General features: G+C 39.5%; 1 protein-coding gene and 1 pseudogene across 7 annotated transcripts in view; one reads left to right on the top strand and one right to left on the bottom strand.

Annotated features, from left to right (window-relative positions):
* Positions 1 to 22,351, top strand: part of PDE1C (phosphodiesterase 1C) — a 334,235-nt gene that overhangs the window by 282,958 nt on the left and 28,926 nt on the right. For 4 of the 7 annotated variants that reach the window (XM_041728170.1, XM_041728178.1, XM_041728177.1 and 1 more), the window contains one exon: positions 6,627 to 9,030. The exons of 1 other annotated variant lie outside the window; for it this stretch is intronic. In XM_041728170.1, the coding sequence (XP_041584104.1) occupies positions 6,627 to 6,796 (170 nt within the window). In that variant the 3' untranslated portion in view covers positions 6,797 to 9,030. Of the gene's footprint in view, positions 1 to 6,626; positions 9,031 to 20,258; positions 20,294 to 22,351 lie in introns of those variants that run through there. 2 more of the 7 variants (XM_041728174.1, XM_041728175.1) reach the window with 2 other exon arrangements.
* LOC121475044 lies at positions 17,256 to 18,220 on the bottom strand (annotated as a pseudogene).

The following is a 22,351-nucleotide window of genomic DNA, read 5'->3' as shown; positions in this document are numbered from 1 at the left end:
ATCCAGAGGCATAAAACATCAGGCAGATTGTCCCAAAGGGTGGATTATCTCAAATTGAGCAACACTATAACTAGCGGCCCAAAGTCAGTCCTGTAAGAAATGACAGTGCCTGTCCTAGAAGTCTTCCTGGCATTCGGGAGTTCCCCTTGGACATGGTCACTCTCCCTACAAGCATCTTAAGAGAAGTCATCAGGAACTGCAGGCGTTCTTTATGCCAGACGCTGTAGGAAATCCTTTATAAGCCCAATGTGGCTGACTCCTCCCAGCAGCCCTATGAGATAGGCAACATCGTTATACGTGGGCTGCAGAGGAGAATCATGAAGCTTATATAGGGGAAGTGATTTGCCCAAGAAAAAACAGGAGTGGTAGAAGCGGGCTTTAAGACTCCTAGCTTGTCCATTGGCAGAATGGGCCAAAAGCTTAGTGTTGCGTCCTGTCTTAAAAATAAGATATCTTGAAATAATTAGGCATTGGGGAATTTTTATAGTGTGCCCATTCCAAATGGCTCACCTTGAATGTGTTTTGTAAGTGGGAAGTGATGTTTCATCCCACCAGCTGAGAAAATTCTCCCAGAGGACTTAGAGTTGGTGGTTTTCAATATTTTAAAAATCCATCCAAAATGCCACCTTCCTGCTCAGCATTTTTATTTCAAGTACAGGAGTCTTGTATAAAGTTTGCTGTGGATTCTCACAAAGAACAGTGGATTTAGTCCACATGTAGGTAGAAGGAAAAGCACGGATGAGACAGGCTGTACCCCCTGCTGCTGACATGGCTCAGCCTACTCCATGTGTCCATAGAAGTGGCTGTGAAGGAGTGCCCAGAGCCCTTTGTCAGCTGCCTTATGTCAGGGCTGGGGCCCAGGGAAGGCCCATGGAGTCCCCTGAGCACTGCCTGCAGGACAGATGTTCCCTTCCCACTGGTCCTCTCTCCTGGGACAAGTTGCATAGCCACAAGTCAGGAATGTGTTATAACATTTGGCAGTCAACTTATTTTAATAAATTCAACAACAATTTAAACAACAACAACAAACTAGATCTCTGCCTGCAGAGCTCTCACTCTTACCCCTCAGACAGACATCAGGAACATGCTCTTTGTCTTGTCTTATATTTTTCCTTTTCTGAATGTTAGATTTATTTAGAAAATAATGGCGAATCTCAGGGTTGGCTCTTGGTGTGGATCTCCTTACAATCCTCAGATGATGGCACTGAAGTTGTTTTCTCCAACAAAAGAATGCCTTTCATTTCTCAGAGCTTTTGTCTTCATGGTAGGCCCAACAAGAAGAACAAAGTATGGTAGACAGGAGCAGGGGGGAAGCATAATTCTGAAGACTGCAAGTAACTTTAACAGATGCATAAAGACTCCTCCCCACCCAGGCAGTTTGTTGTGATCAAAATATAGCAGCAACATTGGCTAGCTCTCTACAGTTTACACAACACTTTGTGTGTGCAAAATATTATTAACTATTGTTTCTTTTGTGAAAAAGGAGATGTTTGGAGAAACCAAAACAGTAGTTTTCAAACACACACAGTGGAATTATCTGAGGAGCTTTAGAAACTCCTGAGGTCTCAGGCTAAATGCCCCTAGATTCTGCTTTAATTGACCTGAGCTTTGGGATTTTTAAAAGCTCCCCCGGTGGTTCTCATTTGCACCCTGGGTAAGAACCACCAAATTAAAAATTTCACCCAAAATCCTGAAGCTCTACCTGGCTTGACTGTTCATCAACAGTGGTTGTGACTTCTGGAATTCCTATTAACATTCCAACCTGGCATAAGTAAAGCAAGAGACAAAAGCAGTTATTTAAGAGACCTGTTAGCCAGGACCTTTATATAATTCCTTCCTGAGCCATTATCACAAATTATATTAGGTGCATGTGTAGGGGGCAAGAGGATGATTTGCTTTTGCTTTGGGGGAAGTGTGAGTATACCTACTAACAAGTGTGTTCAAGAAGAATCCTATGTATTACACGGATTCAATACTCAAATATTGAGAGTATTAATGAGGTAACAAGTTTGACTCTTTTAACTTATTATGCTACTTATTAAAACTTACTCTGAACTTGGGTCCAAGGTTACTTTAAATATCGAGTGAAGGCTCTGAAGTTGAGCCACTTGGATGTGAATCCAGGATCCAGACTTCCTGCATACCAGCTGTGTAGGCTTTGGCAAGTTACTTAAGCTCTCTAAGCCCCGGTTTTCCTCACCCAAAAAGGGGGTGATAACAGTGCTTACTTCATAGGATTGTAAAGAAGATTAAAAGCTCGTTCACATTAAATTCTTAGCATTGTGCCTAGCACACAATGTATGTCAGGTATCATAGCTATTTTACCATGGTGAATCCTGAAATGAAAATCACAAGCTCGGTTCTTATATCATTCCATCCTTGATGGAGCTGATGTTAGCATTCTGATCCTTTTGCAATTCAGAACTCATGAATGATTTTTGCGCATTTTTATAAGAGCCTTCCATCCGCTTTCAGGCAGATACCACAAGTAGACATTGATTTTAGAAATGAAATGTATGGCAGTGGCATTTTATTCTTCATGTAAAACAACATTTCAGAAGCAACAAATATTTTTTTTTTAATTTGTTAGGGTGTGTGTGTGTGTGAATGCAGATAGAAAAGGTCTAAAATGGAAATGGTTTTTTTGCAAAGATCATATCACGGCATTATCTTTGAAAGGGCAGAAAACATAATGTCCAACACTTCTTATTTTAGAATGGTGCTAATATTAGAATTTATTCAGAAGCTAAGGGTAGACCAAGTTGCTGCCCTCAGAGGTAGTGCTCTGCAACAGAGATTCAGAAAATCTCCATAAGGAGTTGCTACTCCTGCAGTGCCTGGAAGCAGAAGACCACCGTGAGGTCAGAGAGGATCAAAAGAACAGAGACAGATTCTCACACAGATTGTTATTTAACTCGTGGAGAGTGGGCAGGACCAGCAGTAGCTGAGGACCAGTGATAGTTCTCTGTGGCCTGTTCTCACTTTGCGCGAAACAACAGGGTGTCCCGAAGTAGGGATTTATGACAGTAGATGATATGATACCATAAGATAAGGATAATAATGAATTAGGCCAGTCTTTTCTGAAAGTGTCTTCTGCTGAACACTCTGTGAGATGAAGGGAATTTCTTAACCTAATAAGATTGAGAAAAACCACAGGCTGTCGGCTCTTCTTAAGGATTCCTAATACACATCCCCATTATTTGGGTGTCTGAGAAGTCCTGCCACGAAGATAGTAGTTTGACTTTAACCCAGTTAAATTTCACTAAGGAATCTCCCTGTCCCTCAACAACACCTATTACATTCACAACTTTATTGAAGGGTACTTTGAGAAACAATAATAGACTAATATAATCTTAAAGAGCTTTAAAAGTCCTCTTTCACATTGCAATACCTGAATCCAACTAACCGTATTAATTTGATGTAGGACTAAATCTGAATCTATTTCCAGAAGAACAATTCTATGCACTCATCTCCCACACCATAAAGAAAGTAACCACCAAGCAAAATGGCCTCAAGGACAGAGACAGAGGCAGACACAGAGAGGGAAAAACAAGTCGGTGGTGGCTGAGGAAAGGGAGATGATCACACACACTTTTGGGAGAACTGTGGTGTTTACCAGAAAGATGAGATTTAAACAAACGGGGATTCAAACTCCTCCTCAAAGAGGCCTGCTTTTATGAAAAACAAATTATTGTGTGTAATTGTGAAATAAAGGATGGTGATGTGTCAGTTTTTGTCTTGCACTTTTCTTTTGCTAAGTGCATTTGAAACTAATAGAGATAATGACTCTCCCACGTTCAGGCTCTGAGCAGCGATATGTGCCTTTGTCAGATCTTCAGTAGCTAATTAGACCATTTCCACCAAGTAAATTGCTCTAAGAGATGAGAGCAGACTTTGTGACTATGTCCCCAAGAGAAAAAAAAGGTCCAACTTGCTAACAACCAAGCATATGGAGGGGAGAGGGATTCTGTTCTCAGTTCGGTTATTTTCTACCCACCCCCACGCCCCCCCGGGGGAAGAAGGGGGTGGATTTTAATGCTCAGGTTCAGCTGTGGAATGTGTGCAGTTGTTGAAAGGGGAAGGATCAGATCCTCTTCCAGTATCTCAGCAATAGCCAGTATACAAATGAAAGGGCCTTAGGAGGCCACACGGGCACCCCCTAAACCAAAGTCTCCTCTAAATTCAAGATGGTGGCCTCATCCCTGGTTCTGCTCTTTTGCTCTGTCATCAAATCATGTTCCCCTGCAGAGAGGAAAGGTAATCAATGCATACAGAACAGCACTGTATGAATTTTTCTTTTTTCCAACATTTTGAGTAAGGGTGACAGCAGGCATGTAAGTATTTCCACAATCTTGGTGGGGAGCCGATCTCTATCAGCAGGCTCAACTCTATTTGCAGCGACTCCAGTGGCAAGGGGAGTTTTTGTTCAGACGATCAGAATTCCAGCAAACGGTAAATGTTTCTTCATGCTGAGAAGTGGGAAATTCAATAATACTTTGGCTGGGTTCATGCTGAGTAGTGAAAATAGAATGAATATGGAGAGGGATTGTGACTTGAAGAGCAGTAAATCAGCTAGCCCAGATGCTTGCAACAATCCGCTTTTAATCTGAAGCCTCTCTTGTTTCTACCCCGTTCTCCAGGGTAACAGGGCTGTTTTTACACTTGTTTCTAGAGTGTTTTGTGCTGTTCGCCATAAAGCACGGAATTGAGCGCTCTGAGGTCTTTCAAAAAAACCTCTCTGTTCTTCCGCATAGATATTATTATGTCACTACTCGACCATTTACTCCAAGTCTCTACTTCGTGTTAGCCTAACTCAGAAGGCAAAGGTAGTGTGGGTGTTATGGTAGTAATAGCAATCCCTAATTATGCCTGAACACTTTTTTCTTCTGTAAGCGAAGTGACAAGTTTCAGTAGGGGTCACTAGAATGGAAGTCCTACAAGGGCAGGGATTTCTGTCTGTTTTGTTCACTGTTCTATCAGCAACACCCAAGAACTCTAAGAAGTCAATGAATGCGTCTTAGTGTACAGACTGTGAAAAAGTATAGTCAGCTCTGAGCTCTCGGAGATGTCTCAGACTAACACCCAAAATGACCTCAGTTTTGCTGGCTTTTTATTATGCATGGTTTTGTAGAAAATCTCTGACTTGCAATTCTATGGAAAGAAATTTCAGTAGTATGTTTCTTTTTCAAAAGTTATGTCACCAAAAACTGATCATCATAGAAAAATTAGAAATAGAAACAATGAACCAAAAACTATGTTTCTACTCCTCTGAGCTAATCACTGCCAGGATTTAAAGATGTGATCTTCTGGATTTTCTGATGCACGTATCGGTACATTTTTATTGTAATAAGATTAGATTATATTTACTGGGTTTTTTGTTTGTTTGTTTGTTTGTTTTTTGGTTTAACAGTATCGCATGAACCTCTATTTTTATTAGTAGATATCTATATCGGCTTTTCCGTAGTATCACAGTAGTATATTTTAAGAATGTACCAGAACTTAACTAACCCCTATGATTGTATATTTAAGTTGTCAAGAAGGGGAAGAGCTGGGTGCAGAGGGAGGAGGAATCCAGTAATACTTTCTGTCTCTATGTGGCTTGACTGCTCATTTCTTTTTAGCACTGAATAATAACCCACTTATAGATGTTCTACAACATGTTTATTCAGTTAACCATTGAAGGAGTTCTTGGCTTATAGTTTTTGTCAATTATGAATAAACTTTTATAAAATTCATGTACAGGTTTTTAATGTGAACATCAGTTTTCAAATCATTTGGGTAATACCTAGCAGCGCAATTGCTGGAACATGTGGTAAAACTATGACTAGCTTCATAAGAAACTGTCAAACTCTTCCAAAGTGGCTGTAATACTTAACATTCCCACCAGCAAGAATGGGAGTTCCTATTGCTCTGCATCGTCACCAGCGATTGGTGTCATCTGTTTTGTTTTGGATTTTATCCATCCTGATAGGTGTGTAGTGTATATCATTGCTGTTTTAATTCGCAATTCCCTAATGACATAAATTGTTACTTTTTTTTGCCATATGCATATCTTCTTCTGTGAGGAGTTGGTTCAGATCTTTTGCTCCATTGTAAATTGCATTGTTTATTTCCCTTTGCTGAATTTTAAGAGTTTAAAAATATATATTTTGGATACAAGACCTTTATTTGTGTGTTTGGCAAATATTCTCTCAGTGATGTCCTTTTTTTTTAGCACTTCAGGATTGTGTGCCATTTTGCTGAACCTAAAAGCTTATAGACATTGCTAAATGCTGATTCATGGTATGACTCTGCTCACCTGTGTTTGCTTTGCTATTCGCTAAAGTGATCCCACTGCTCCTCTCACTTCCTTAACCCCAAACATTCATTGTCAAAAAAGCACTCGTATTCTGGGGTCATCATTGTCCATCTCTAAGAATTTGTCTTTATTTAAGTAAATGACCAAGGTGAGAATGTCTTTATTCATCTGTCTGCAGTAAGATTCCAGTGAGGGTCCAACTTGTTTGTGTCCTGGTTTTAAAGAAAACAGACAGGCCTGGGGGGGAGCACATTGCCCACAGTGTTTACGCTGGGCAGTGTCATTGGTGAGGCTAATGGTTGTCTGTCTTCCTTTGCATGGCCGCCAGTCATCAAGGCTCCTCTGCGTCATTTTAAACGCCCTGCTTATGCATCTAGTTCCTACGCACCTTCGGTCCCAAAGAAAACTGATGAGCATCCTGCGAGGTACAAGATGCTGGATCAGAGGATCAAAATGAAAAAGATTCAGAATATCTCACATAACTGGAACAGAAAATAGGTCAAGGGGACAGTGAAGGAAAGGCCCACTCAACTTCCTCTCAGCACTCACCAGCCACGGTGGGATAGGTTTCCAAGACCCTTGGAGGCCTTGGAGGGCTGGTGCTTTTGTGATGGACTCCATCAAGGCAAAGTGAAGTCCATATGTGATTTTCCCCTTTGTTCTGTAAAGGACGCACCTGTAACTGGACCTGGGAGTCAACACAGACTCCAATAATAAGACAGTAGTCTCATGTGGCTTTTATTTGTATAGATCTTTCAAAGTCTAAGTTGGACCCGGGTTAAAATAATGCATCTTCTTTAGAAAGTTCCTCCCACTGACACTTCTTTTATCCCTAGAAGTTGACTTGCCACAATAAGAATATTGGCTTAATAATATTATTAAGTTAAGAAATGCACTTCTTAAAACACTTTTGTAGTTAAGAAATGCACTTCTTAAAACACTTTTTCCAATTTTAAATACAATGGGAAGAATGTTTTTACAAGTGCATTCCTTAATTACAGTGATTATTACAATATTTAAAATTCAGGTAAATACATAACTTTCAAAGTAAGTGCATTAAAGTTAAAAGTTGTGTTTCTGAATGTAACAATTGCAGAGGGAAAATAAGACTAATGAATAGTTGAGTTCATGGAGGATTCTAAAGTGAGGCTTCATAAAGCAGATATAAGTTAAAAATAAAGATCCTTGCTTTGGTTTTCATGGCAGGCTTCCTGCCTCATTTTGTCCCTTTGGAGATGTGAGAGTTTGCAGGAAATAACATTTTGGCTCTACTTCTAATTTGTTACTTTTACTTATAGTTGACAGTGCTAGAAATCAATGGGATGCCCATGCCTCAGAGACTCCAGGTTTGAGATCTACCCCAGGAGATGTCCATTTTGTCTCGTGGTCCTGGGGCAGGAGGGTGTAAATTATTGAACCTAATTTGAATCCCTTATTTGCAGATTTTTCTCCATAAATTTGGAGATACCTCTAAGTTAAATTTCAGATCATCCTCTCAGCAGACCATATAGCATAGCAAAGGCCCTTTGGGATCTCAGTTGCTCTTACAGCTCTTGGTGGAATGGAAGTCAGTAACTCACTTCTCTTCCCTGTGACATTTTTAGCTCTCCTGAATGTCTCCTAGACTTTTTACTTTGGGACTAAAATCACACAAAATGGTAAGGAAATGTTCAAGGCCAGAAAAGACTTTTGAACTGTTCAAGAAATGGTCTGAGGCAGTGGAAAATTTTAGGTATGTTGTCTGGCAGTCCTGGTCTCTAGTCCTGTCCCATCTATAACTAGTTGCATGTCCTCAGTCTAATGGCATAATCTTTAAAAGCCTCAGTTTGCTTAACTAGAAAGTGGGATTCATAATACCCATTGCCTTTTGTGGTGAAGATTGAGGATAACACGGATTTGGATTGTTATTGCTGAACTCAGTGAGTAATAAGAGCACGACAGATGTAACTGTGAACATTCCACATCCAGAAAAAAAACTCTCAGGCTCCCCTGCAAAGAAGGAGCTGCGCACTGATGGCCACAGCCTTTGGGGGTCTGATCGTAAAGGGTTTTGAACTCTTTGGCCACAGTTCACTTCCAGTAAACCACAGTTATGCAAGGTGAGCCAGCTCCAGAGTTTAGTGCCCATCATGCCATTGAGCAATTTATTTAAAACATGCTTTACGATGGTATTGCAGGGAAATTTAATTACTATACAAAAAAAAAAAAATCACTGTGACTTTTTGTTAGGAAAGCAATTGTAATTCTTAACTCCCTGCTTGGTGCCTAAGCAAAGGATCCTTCTGCAGGCTGGCAGTGTCTATTCCACCTGAATTAGGTTAGCTCAACAGGTAGTTCCTCTCTGTTTGTATACAGATGCCCCAGTGTTGCTTCACAGAGCCATTTAGCCACACAATGAAACTGCCCATGGGTAGTGGCCTCCTTGCTCCCCAGGGGATCATCGATGATGTTCCTCATCTATCCGTCAATTCTTTCAGTCTTAGGCATTGAGACAGCAAGGTGGCTGTGCTTTCTTGATGTTAGAAGCCATGATCCTAGGGAAGACAGTTGGCTCCTTCTGTATTCTTTTATCCCAATATATTATTTTTCAGCTTTGGCTAATATCTTGATTGAACACATGTACAGATACCGAGATTCTGCTTTGCTTGTAAAATGCCTACCATGTTTTTTTGCATGATGGATTGTATAGAAATGCCAGATTATATTCTTATAGCAAATAAAAATATGCTTTTAAAGGACTTTCTTGTATGAGTCACCTTTTTCTTCTCCAGATTTCTGGGATTCACTTGAAAAGAGTTAGATTTTCCCTATGCTTGGCACTACTCAGTCCTGAATATCTTGTCAAGATGAATAGCGTAACAAGCTTCTCAGTTGGCTTCCTGATTGTATAGGGTTTTTAAAACCACCTTGCCCCTATACCAACCCAATCAATTAATTTGTTACTATGAATAACCCAGAATACCGGCTAGTCTATGGGTAAGCACCTGTGTTATCAACTCCGTTTATATCATCCCAGGCCAAGCTATATACTTGGTAGTTCAGAACTGGCACTGTGGGGCTAGAAAAATCTAACATTAAATCTTGGCTCTGCCTTTTGTTTGTTCTGTGAGCTCTAGCAAGTTTTGGAATCCCTCTGAACTTCAGTTTCCTCGGCTGTAAAATGAGGGTAATATTATTACCTGGCTCAGCACAGCACAGGGCTGAGAAAACAGTTAAGGGCATCAATAAATATTTGCTATTATTTCTTGGAGAAAGAGTAAAATGTAGTAAAAAGAAGTTAGGCTTTTGAGTTTGACAGCAACATCCCTTACTGGTGCTATGACATCAGATAGGTTGTTTGTATTCTCCGACTTCAGTAAAAAGAAGTTCATACTTTAACTAATAAAGTAATTAATAATATTTACACACACACAGACACACCCATACCGATTTCTGCCTCACAGGGCACTGCAGTCTGTAATATGCATTTCAACATTCAGTGGGAAACCTGACACCCCCACCCTTGGTACTCCCTTCACCCCTGTCTCCCTGAGCTCTTAGGAGTTCTTGACCTTCTATCTTTTATTATGGCCACCTCCTGCTCTCATATCCCACTTCTCTGAACCCTTGACCACCGTTGGCATCTTACTTCTACCAAATGCCTTTATTTTTCTGAACTTCCACCAACACAAGCCTACTGCATAGGACGGACTTTCCCAGAAGGTTGGGATGATGGCACAGCAGTGGGTGTTCACCCACATAAATTAAAAATCCAGCCACAATCAGCTAGTCTTGTTTTGTGGAGGATTTCTCATGGTTGTGTCTAACACAGATTTGCCTGTATCTTCTTGGATTTCTCCTTCTACCAAGACCTTTCTCCCCTCTTGAACTTTAAATTTCTGTGAATGTACAGAGCAATCTGTCTCTTACTCCCTACACCATACAAGTTCAAGGCATTTTTAAAGCTTATGAACTCACTCTGCCAAACAAAGGACATTTACTCTGGGTCCTGCCTCTCTAAGTACAAAGAATTGACAGAAGCTTCAAAATGGTGTTTTTTCTTTGTATATAATCCAGTTCTTAGGCAGGAGACCAGCCCCTATAAGAAAAGAGCAGTATAAATTGTTCTCTCTCTTCCCAGCACACCTCTGCCCAGAATAAGACCCAGGTGTTCTGTGGATTTGGGGGGGTTTTGTTTTGTTTTGTGTTTTTTTTTTCCATCTAGTGGTAATACTAACCTCACATGGGTAGAGCAATGACTGTCACTAATAGGTGCTCAGAGAATGCTAATTCCCTTTGCTTCCTACCTCTTTATACCAGGAGCCAGTTAAGCCTTACTGTGAGCTCATCCATTGAGCTTTTGAAATAGGGAGGCATTCCAGGACTCTTATTGTTATGATTTCTAATCCCCCGAGAGGTAGAGGGAGAAAAGTGGAGATGGTTGATAACCACTATTTTTAAAGTATAGGATTTCCATAAAGATCCATGTTCCTAAGACAGATGGAAGGACACTTATTTATCCATAAAGTTTGAATTTATTTTCCCAGTGCCTGCAAATTTCACTTAATCAATATACTCTTTTTGATCCATTTCCAATTAAAAAAAAAAAACTATTGGGCTGACATCTTGGTTTATTGGGAGTCTGTCAAATTAAGTTAAATATGAGGATGTGTTAGGACTGAGAGGGGGGTGGGTGAAGAATTAACGACTTGGCTCCAGGTTTAACCTTTGGCAAAGTCCCAGGTGCCCATGGAAAGGCCAGTTGGGGCCAGAAAATGTTCTACAATATCGTAGATGTAGGTAGTAGGCTTTTTTGGTGGTATTGTTCAAAGACTAATTTAGGAGATTCATGAGCATTCATTATACTTTTGTTATATTTAAAGAACATGAAAAACTGCTTTTGGGGAATGATAAGTGATAATAACTACAGTATACTGTATTCAATCATGTCTTTTAATGTTCGGTTGAGATTCTCTGTGAATGTTCTATGACATGCTTTATTTTGTGCACCTGAGGAAGTGACTCAGCTGACCTGTGCTTATAGAAGCACCTTGCCTAGAAACCAGGCATAATGGAAACAATTCATTTATGATTATTGCCCTTTTAGCAGCATCTCTTATGACTCACTGGGTATAAGAAGATTCGAGACTTTAAGACACAATGGTAAAAGGATATTAAGCAAATGTAACAACAGGGACACATATGTCCAATTACAGCTGTCAAAAAACTTAAATTACGTAACATTGCTCTAGCACAACAGACAAAAATTTAGTTAATATTTTTTGAGAACCCACTAGGTCTCAACCACTTTAATATGTACTAATATATTTAATTCTTTTTTAAAAAATATTTTATTTATTTATTTAGTTGAGAGAGAGAGATAGCAAGAGCACGCAGGCATGTGCACATGAGCCAGGGGCAGGGGTGGGAAGGGCAGAGGGAGAAGGAGAGAGAATCCCAAGCAGACTCCATGCCAAGCTCAGAGATTGACGATGAGGAGCTAGATCTCATGACCCTGAGATCATGACCTAATCCAGAACCAAGAATCAGATGTTCAGGCTCAACCAACTGAGCCACCCATGTGCCTTCTAATACATTTAATTCTGAATAAACCTGTGTGGGAAGCCTTATTGTCCTGGTGCTAATCAATAAATTGGGATGCAGAAGGGTTAAATTTTTGCAGAATGTTTGCAGAGCTAGCGGAAAAGAGTAGAGAGAGGATTCAGTTGAGGTCCTTTGATTATAAGAGTATATAATTGTTTCCACACATTGTGTTGCTTGCAGACTTGATGTACCTCTTCATGGAGCCTGCTCACCATAATTACTCATCTTCTATCATTCAGCATGCTCTCACATGGCTCCAACACAGAATCCAGGACCAGCATGATCATTCCCAACACCAGACTGGTGATGCCCTTCTTCAATCTGGACCAGTATTGTGCCCTTTATTGAAACTTTTTCATGAAACATTACAAGGAGAAGCCCCACAACTGTTTTAACATGACCCCTTACTCACCCGTAGCTTAGTCTTTCATAGACCATTGTTCATTGGATGCAACTTCCTCATCTCCCATCAGTTATTCCAAATGGATGGCTCTTTCCTCAACTTCCTGCTTCCTTTTCCCGGTCCTCTCTACTAGAGCGTTAAGAAAACACAATCCATGGGGAAAAAGCATTTCTTATTTTGCTCCCCTCCCCTGTGGCCATCTGACTATAGCATTCTCTTATTTGTTCCTCATATCTCAGAGGAAGACATAGTTCTTTCTCTCTTTAAAACCAACTTCCTCCACTATTGAAGCATATCCTTTTTCTACTGCCACAATAGGCTTACATTTGATTTTCATATGGGAAATCAGCAATGAAATTCAATAGTCAAGTGGGAGGTATCCAAACTGCCTTAAGCACAATGACATTTACACAGGCTTGTTCCCTTTGAATTTTTTGAAGTCTCTCACATTGTTGCCTACATCATTTCATCTAGAAGCTCTCCTCCATTGGTCTGTGAGCACTGCATCTTCTGATTTGTCTCTTTACATCACTTTTGGACTAGTGGCTAACCATTTCTCTTCCTCATAGGATTTTTTCCAAGATTCCCATAAATTGTATCTTTTCTCAGGATTTTAAGCACCAAATCCATCAGCTTGACTTCTGATTCTACAAATCTGTCTCTATTGCTTTCTCACCTACACAAGCATTCCCAACTACCTGTTGGACTTCTTCACCTGAATGTCTTGAAGATATTGTAAGCCTCACTCTTGAATTCCTCTCCAGCTCTCATACTGTGTTCTCCCTCATGTCTATATTTCTGTTATTGCTATCTCTATTTCTTTAGTCACCCATCCTCAAAGTCATTTCTCTCTTTTATTTCTCCAAATAAGTTTTCATATTTTGTCACTGATGCTTCTCTGGAATTCTGCTCCCAGCTCCAGATTTCTTCCTTAGGAATTATGGCTTTTCATAGCAAGAAATGATATTCTCTTCCATGTCAGATATATCCTAGCTCCAGAAAAGTTGACTTTCAATGACCAATGGTAGAGGAATGACCAATGGTATCAGGAAAAACATGAAGAACAAGTCTGCCAATGTGCCTACTTCCCTGTTGGAGAAGTTTATGGACTGCTGTCTCATCCAGCGGGCTCCTCACAGACTGAGATTCAACACCTGTCCATGAGGGCTGAGAAGTGTACAGAGAGGTCTGGGTATCCGAACAAGACAATTGTATAGAGAGGTCTGGGTATCTTGTACAAAATCTCCCTTGCCCTCTCTCTCCCCAGCCATACTCAGAGGTCAGATAAATTGCCAAAACATTTGAATTCAAGCATTTTAAGACATAAAGGCATGCAGATATCACTGAGTGATTCTATTTAATGAATGAATATATGGAGAATATATTAATTATGCCTTTTCCAGAAAACAGAGTCCATGAAGTGACATCTATCACCTGCAACACTATTTTTTACCCCTCACCTTCACATGGAACTATTTCCTGATGGAACCATGCCTATTCTCATGTATGTTCACATCACTCTTTTTTTTTTTTTTTTTTTTTTTTTTTGAGGATGTGCCTAAGACTTTAATGTCGTTTCTAAGGGCCTTTAATCAATATTTACATTTTAAAACAAACACTCTTAAATCTTAATGGTTAATGGCTAAAGGCCTTTTCAAACAATAGAGATGAATCAATCTGACCTTTAAGAAAATAGTAGAAGATACATCCAAATTCATATCAAGAAGTTCTTTTAAAAACATTAGCCCAAAAGTAGAGATTGAAAATGTCCTAGATCCATCCTTTCTAGACAGAGTGAGTTCCAGAAGAATCAATCTATTAAAGATATCACCAAACTTGAAGTACAATTTTTTTTTACTCATGATTGTATCACATCTAGCTATGTTTGGATTGGTATGGCCAAAGCTATAACCTTTTTTTTTTTAAAAACGATTTTATTTATTTATTTGAAAGAGACAGTGAGCACAAGCTGAGGGGCGGGGTAGACGGAGAGGAAGAAACAGACTTCCCCCTGAGCAGGGAGCCTGATGCAGGGCTTGATCCTATGACCCTGGGCTCATGACCTGAGCCAAAGGCAGACGCGTAACTGCCTAACCAACTGAGCTAACCACGTGCCCAACTATAACCTATTTTTTGATGTCTTAGGCATGTGGCAGTAGCCCACAGTCTAGTAATCTCCAGGCCCTTAATTGCTTTGCTTAAATATCTGCTTGAAGCTGATACGGCTCATTCTATTTGTTGTTTTCTGAGCATCTTCATTTACATAAGGAAGCCCCCAGTTACCTAAAACTCCACATGGTTCTACCTCCAGGCCTTTCTCGTTAATAATCTTAGGATGGAGGTCAGGGAACCCTGAAAGCTTTTTGGAGCTATCATGGACTATGGCAAGGCAAGTGAGGCACTGATCTTAGGTGTAAAATTTAAAGAGGAACCAAAAACTCAGTTATTAAGATAAATAATATTTTAATGCAGTATTTTAAAAAATAAAGATTAATGTAAAATCCAAAATAAATAAAATAAGTAAATTTTAGGTAATTACTATTGATTCCTTTTACCTCAGAGGCCAAAATGGTTCTGCACAGCCGTTATTTAAATTTTGATTTGATATCCCTTACAATATCCTTGAAACTTTTCTAGCATATTTCCATTTCTTATTAATGGAAAGTGCACTAAAATGTGCATTCCCAACCTATCTCATCCCTTTTCTTTCCAAGTCCTTTGCCCAAAAAAGTTGACATGAAACAGAAGGCTATAAACTTCATAATAAACCTTTTGGCAGCATTCTGCATCTCTTACTCTGACATAGGGCCTAAGGCAGCAAACTAATGTCATTCCTATGGGCTCCTACTCCATGTATCACTTGTCAAAGACTTTCCTTATCACGTTAGATCTCCACGGTCTCTAAAATTACTCCCTACAGTTCCGAAGTTGTGACCCATTTTAATGTATAATCATACAATGGCAACCTTTGCTGCCTGACACGTATGATCTCTGAAGGACAAACACTATGAGCTACTTGAGGCAGTTACCTACTTTGTGTTCTAATACAAACAGTGAGCTAGCACATAAATATTGAAAACCCACAATCTCCTTTCTCCTGGAATCCAGGAATACGTCTCTTTGCTTCTTGGCACATATACCTTTGGAACTTGTGACAGTACAATGAACTCATCCTTTACACCCACAAGACCTGTTATTCATACTCTTCCTGATGTTATCTCAACTAGGAAATGTTCATGTAGCCTTTTAGATGTGTTTGAAGTTAATGCAGAATCCAGAAGCATTCTTCAAAGCTGCAGGTGGCAAATAGAACATTTCTTCTGTCAAGGTTTTACCTTCAAAATGCATGACAATTTTGCATTCTATTCCATAATTCACTCATTCAACAAATATTAGATGCCTATTCAGTGCCAGATATTGTCATATGGATACAGCAGAGAATACACATATTTATATTTGTTTTTAATCTTATAATATTTTATACAATTTAGCATAAGTAGAGAAACCAGAGCAAAAATTATCCCAAATCCAAGAGCAAAATTGGTAATCTGAGATGGCCAATTATTGCTTCACATACCACCAGTCATGCTTTTTGCACATCCTGGGATCATGTGTGCTCCAGTCTGAGAAGTAGAGTCTTTCATTAATTCCCAGAAAACAAAAGAAATATTAACATTAATATTTATTCCAGATGAAAATACTTGGGAGTATCATTAGAACTAACTCTTTGTCTTCATTTCTGTACATTAGGTTCTGCCTACATTCTGAAATGACAAAGATAGAATCCATTTCAATACCCACAGAAAATATATAAAGCTAATACTTTAAAAAAAATTATGTGTGAGGAGGAGGTAGTCTCACTCTTGACACTTTAAGGTCAAATCTTCATTGACCTCGGTGCTACATTGTTCATCACTGTTTATCTTACCCTTAATTAAACTGCTCTTAAGTTCTTAATGCATCTACTGATCAGCTTCAGAAAGGATCTCTCCTTAGAAAAAGCTAATTCTCACACAAAAGAAACTTTTAGACTTGTCTCTGCAGAGAAATGCTGAACACTACTGCTGTGCCCTTTTACTGGTCGGAACCAAAGCTAGTGAAAAAGAATTATACTCCTCAATGATACTTTTGTCTTAAATAATCTGATTTTAGCAATAGGCCTAACTCCAAAAATAAACACGTGGTACTGCTTGTGCTTGTGGATATGTAGTATAGGCATTTTTGAAAGAAGGCAGTGATTTGCAATAGCACAGTAATTTCCTGTTAGGATTAAGATTCAATTCTCCAAAACTACAGTGACTGGATAACTTGCATGAAGCCTGGCTTTCCTACCTGAAATCCTCATGTCAACCATTCCAAATTATTACAAAGAAGGTCTCATATGTGTATTAATGTAGATGTGTGTTCTCTTGCAGACAGTGTATAACCTCAAGAATTCAGATCTTTTCAGACTGTTTAAACTAGAAAAGTACTGGAACAACACAATATATATATTTCACAACTATAGAACAGGGATTCTTACTAAGGAGTAAGTAACGGAATAATCTGTGTCACTGGCATGAGATCTCACTGTTTTAAAATTCAGATTAAGGTCAGTGTTTAATAACCTAAATTGAGGAGGGCCTAGGGATGCATACCTTTTAATAACTCCATAAAGGATGCTGATTCAAATACTAACATAAGACTAAAGTCCACTTTAATCCTGAATATAATTTAGCTTTCTGGTTTTGTAAAGGTTTAAATTTATCATGCCCAAAAGCTAGAATTCCGCAGGTTTAATGTTCTCTTCACTTCTGTCTTCTAATATTTTATATTAATGATGGTACTCAGAAGCATAAACCACCACTGTCCTCAGCACAGAAATCCCAAGTTATTACAATTCCTTATATATGAATCCACACCTGCACACAGCTGCATTCTATCCTCAAATAGACCTTATTCCTACCAATAAGAGGAATTGAACATTTTATATTTGAAACTTTAAGGTCAGTTTATTAAGTTCAATGATGAAAGCTATCAGAAGAATATTCTCCTGAAAATTATTTTTTCTTAGAAAAAAAGAAAGGAAAATCAACACCTCCACACAGCCACAGATGCTGTGGCAGTCACACCTCTCTGTAGATGGGGATAGTCCATTAGTCAGTCAGATCACTCTCTGGGTCAGCAGGATTATAGTCTGGATCATCCTCATCATCCTCTAGCTCCAAGTCATCCATTTCCTGGAACAGGGATTCATCTACCTCCACATTGTTTCCAGCATCTTCCAAAAACTGGATATCAGATGTGTCAAGATTATGATCTGTTTCAAATAGCTGTTTCCCACTTAATTTATTTTTTCCTGCTTGTTCTTCTTCTTTCATTCGTTTCTTTTTAATTTCTAAGAGTTCTGCATCAAACTTGGCCTTCCAACTTAAGAAATTCTCAATTGTGACAGGAGTGCCATGAAATAATTGCTTTTCAGCTTCTTCTGCCTCTTTCTCTTTTTGTTTCTTTTCTTCTTCTCTTCTAGTTTTTATTTGATCTACTATTTCATTTAATTTTTCTTGCACAGCTGTCACTAAAGATCATTACCATACCAAGGTTTTCTTCCGCCTGTAATGCTAATAGTTTTAAAATATCTGAGACATCATTATCTTCTAGATTTTCCTGGGAGAATATTTCATAAAGAGGGGCTTCATCTGGGTATTTTTCACTGTATGTAAACTTGAGGGTAGTCTGGACAGTTTCATCATTTTCTCCAGCCTCAGATGTCACAGTAATGGTGGAACTGGGTGGATTTTCTGATAATACTGTGAAGGAGTCGGGGTAGATGGACTCCAGGGCCTCCAGCTCGTTGCGCTGCTCCTCGCCGTAATCTGTCATCGTGGCCCTCGCTGCTGCCCATGGGCCGCCCAGCCACCCAGGCGGCGCGCTGCAGCTGGGACCGCCGCCGCGCCGGGAGCCACATCACTCTTTTTATGCAATTCATTCTACATCTTATGAAAATCTTACTCAAGACTCAACAGAAAATTTCATCTCCTCTGGGTCATGTGCTCTGATCCCTTTGATTAGAATTGGTTTTTTGTCCTGGTTAACCCTCGGAATGCTCTATTTTGCTTCTTTTGACACTTTCATGATCCTGCTTCAAATTACATAGATCTTAATTCTTTCTTACTATATTATCATCTTTGGGAGAGTAGAGACCATTCCCTCCCCAAACCCCCACTTTTTCATATTTGTGTTTGCTATGGCAACCAACACAGTAGTTTATATAAAATAGGTCCTCAAAAAATGTAATGGCTGAAGGTGGCACCAAACCAGAGTAAGATAGAAATAGGAAATTTGTCAATGTGTGACAAATGTATTACTATCCCACCTCTCTTCACTTATGACTGACATTACTAATCAATCAGTGTAGCTTTTCTCACCAAGTCCAAGCACAGCCAGAAAAGAATTCCCATCACAGAAATCCATGCAATTGGTTCAAGTCCACTGGAGTTTCTATTCTGTTAAAAATCAATGTATCATCCCTGGATGCAGATATAACCTAGTTTTGCCTTTACTCTAATTCTCTGCTGATTCAATATCTCTTCATGTGTCAAAATCTCAGTTGATTCAGAAAAAGATTTGTACGTTTGCAGATTGAAGTATCATTATACTTTTCTAAAAAAGAAAAAAAAAACCTTACTTGATTGCTCATATGTGTCTGTTTCTTTAGACTCAAAATTCCTGGAGAAGAAAGGAATACAATTTTAGACCTTAGAGTCTCACCCTTAAAAATTGGTAGTTTACCCTAGGCCATTCTTTCTTTCTTTCTTTTTTTAAGATTTTATTTATTTATTCATGAGAGACACACAGAGAGAGGCAGAAACATAGGCAGAGGGAGAAGGGGGCTCTTAGCAGGAAGCCTGATGCAGGACTCCATCCCGGGACTCCAGAATCACACCCTGAGCAGATGCTCAACCGGTGAGCCACCCAGGCGTCCCAACCTAGGCCATTCTGTCCCACAAACATCTACTCATGGAGGTCCCACAAGATCCAGAATTTGGGAAACAAATATCAGAGTGTGATCTCATCATTTCCTAAAACAGGTTAAAAGTGCCTGGGGCGATGTTGCATTAGACAACACAGTTGTGTTTTCAGTCAGGTCTTCATCTGAAAAAAATTTAAATGTTAATAAGCCAAATGAAACGTGTCACTGAAAGGGCATTCTACTTTGCTCATTCTGGAGATGAAGTTGAAGCCATGATAAACTGGTGGCACAAGGATGTGGGTAAGGCACTTAAAAATTAGACTGATTTAATTTGTGGAATTGAATGAGTGCCCTTGATCACACTCATTTCTTATGCTGCACTGCCACCTGGTGTCTTTTAGAGGCATGAGCTGTTAGCTGAGTTCCAGGACACTTAATGGGGATAGTTTTTAGCTGAATGAATGTTGAATCTTCTTGAATTCAAAAGAGTAGACAGGCTGGAGAGAATACCATTCTCATTCTGATAATTCTACATTTCTGTATAAGTATATTCTATTATCAAACACAGGGCATAGGTTCTTGAATAGTTTTATTGTTAAAATTACATATATATATAATTATATATAAATTCATATATGCATATATATAAAGAAGTCTTAACATATGAAGAAAATGTAGTTGGGGGAAATATTGGGAAACAAATTGTAGAAATCCTAACATAATAAAGACAGAGCTCTAATTTAAAAAATATAAGAAAGACAATTCTAAATAAAAGACAATATCCATGACATTTTGTATAGGGAAATAAATAACAATCTATTATTTATAGCATCATTTAATTGTGTTGCTATCACAGCACCATTAATTTCTATTTATTATCCCTAGTATGCTCATAAGCTGGCACAACCTCTGTGGCTCCCCGTCATTTAAGGGTGGTCAGGTGACACAGTTTTTGCTAACGACATACAAAGCTGCCTCTTCCAGTTCTTTCCTGGAATACTGACTTTAGCCTGGATTTACAGCAGCTGTTTTGGATCCATGAGGCAATAAGGAGCATGGAAATGAAATCCAACACGCTGACTGAACGGGAGCAAAAAGGAAGAGGCTGTGTCCCTGATTATATCACTGCACCACTACACCATCCCTGGGAACTTAACTGTTGCATAAGAAAAATAACCTATTTTTTTGAGTTACTGTTACTATTTCTCTTACTACTTCTGAAGCCTATTTCTAACTAAGTAAAAGACTCTGCTTCTCTGAAGTTTCGTTAAGGTGTTTAAATATTTGTTTTACTTTTTTGCAGAAGTGTGTGTGTGTGTGTCCAGAGCTGATATGATCTTTTCACTTCAGTTGTTGACACCATTGAAAACAAGCTGCTATTTCTACTTAGAAATACTTGTTGCCTCCTTCATCTTACTTGCTTGTTAGTAGGCCAGTTGCAGGCATTTGAAGGATAGATAGAAATTAAGAAATGGAAGGGTAGGTAGAGGAGATGAATGTGCATGAACAAAAGCATACACTTGGTAAAATGCTAAAAGGCCCATATTACAAGGGCATAGTGACCAATGGAGAGGCTGGTGTGAGATGAACCTCTCTGAATAGCAAAGGCTGGATCATGTAGTGGTCCTAGAGGCAGACTGAGGATTGTGGACTTGATTCTAAAGGTAAGGGGAAAGTTTTAAATTTTCTTTACCAATATTCCAGCAGGACAAGGTTCATATTTTACAAAGATCACTGTGGCTGGAGAATGGAGGATGGGTAGGGAGCGGTAAAGGGAGGAAACCAGCAAGCTAATAAGGGGATCTTAGACGTAGGGCAGGTGGGGGGAGAATTGAGGCCAGGCTAGGAGTGGTGTTGGAAACAGCAAGGTAAGTAGAGTTGATTCTAACTTGAAAAGTAGAATCAACAAACCAGGGATGGGGTGTTGAGGAAGGAGTGTTGCATGGATGAGGGCAAATGAAGGCAGCAGTTTCTGAGATGGATGACCATGAGGGCAGGTGGAAGGGAGAGATAAAGAGGAAGCATCTAGGGACAGAATGGAAACGGGTTATTCCATTTTGCACCTGTGGTTTATAAGACACACAATTAGTAGTCTGATTTACTGGTTGGGAGCTCAGAAGAAGGTTTGTATTAGAGCTAGACATTCCAAGGGGACCACATTACATAATTTTGAAACGTTCATGATCTATTCACTCTTACCCCGAATGGTACTCAGCGTTACTTTTGATGATATAGGTGAGTTCTGTGAGATTAAGCTTGGAGAGTGTGGAAAGCAAATATCTCAGGGCCAATGCAGTGTGTTTCAGTGAAGGACAGCTGGGGACCATGTCTTGAATTCAGTTAAATATAATCCTAAAGTGCTGATTCATAAGAAATATGTAGGGTTTAAAAATTTTTTAATTTATTTTTAATTTTTAAAAATTTGAGCACAAGCAAGAGGAGTAGCAGAGGGAAAGGGAGAAGCAGACTCCCAACTGAGCAGGGAGCCTGATGCGGGGCTCCATCCCAGGACCCTGGGTTCATGACCTGAGCTGAAGGTAGATGCTTAACTGACAGAGCCACCCAGGTGCCCTATAGGGTTTTTCTTTTTTTAAGATTTGATTTATTTATTTGAGAGGGGGAGAGAGAGAGGAAAAGGGGGGGGAGAGGGAGAGAGGGAGAGAGAGAGAGAGAGAGAGTGAGAGCATGCACTCACAAACAGGGTGAGGGAGAAGCAGACTCCACACTGAGCATGGAGCCTGATGTGGGGCTCCATCCCAGGACCCTGGGATCATGACCTGAGCCAAAAGCAGATGCTTAACTGACTGAGCCACCCCTGCTCCCAAGAAATTTATAGTTATTAACAGAACAGAAACTGCAGTCTAGAGTCATCATCAAATAAGAGCTTAGGAAGATGTTGGCTTATTAGTTGATGTTAACAATGATTGATAGCAGCAGAACAGAGGGGGCCTTAGGACTTAGCAAACAGAAGTCCTGTGAGATGTTTGTTCTTTACTGAGTAGGACCAGGGCTCTCATAGTCCTCACATGCATACACAAGCCACGCCACTTTCATTTTCTTTATTCATGCCTCTTGTCCCTGGCATTAGTTCATTGTGTCATTGGACAGTATTGAT

This window comes from Vulpes lagopus, chromosome 13, assembly GCF_018345385.1.
Source record: "Vulpes lagopus strain Blue_001 chromosome 13, ASM1834538v1, whole genome shotgun sequence".
NCBI lineage: Eukaryota > Metazoa > Chordata > Mammalia > Carnivora > Canidae > Vulpes > Vulpes lagopus.
Note: the sequence above shows the minus strand (reverse complement) of the source record. Positions and strands in the feature narration are given on the sequence as shown.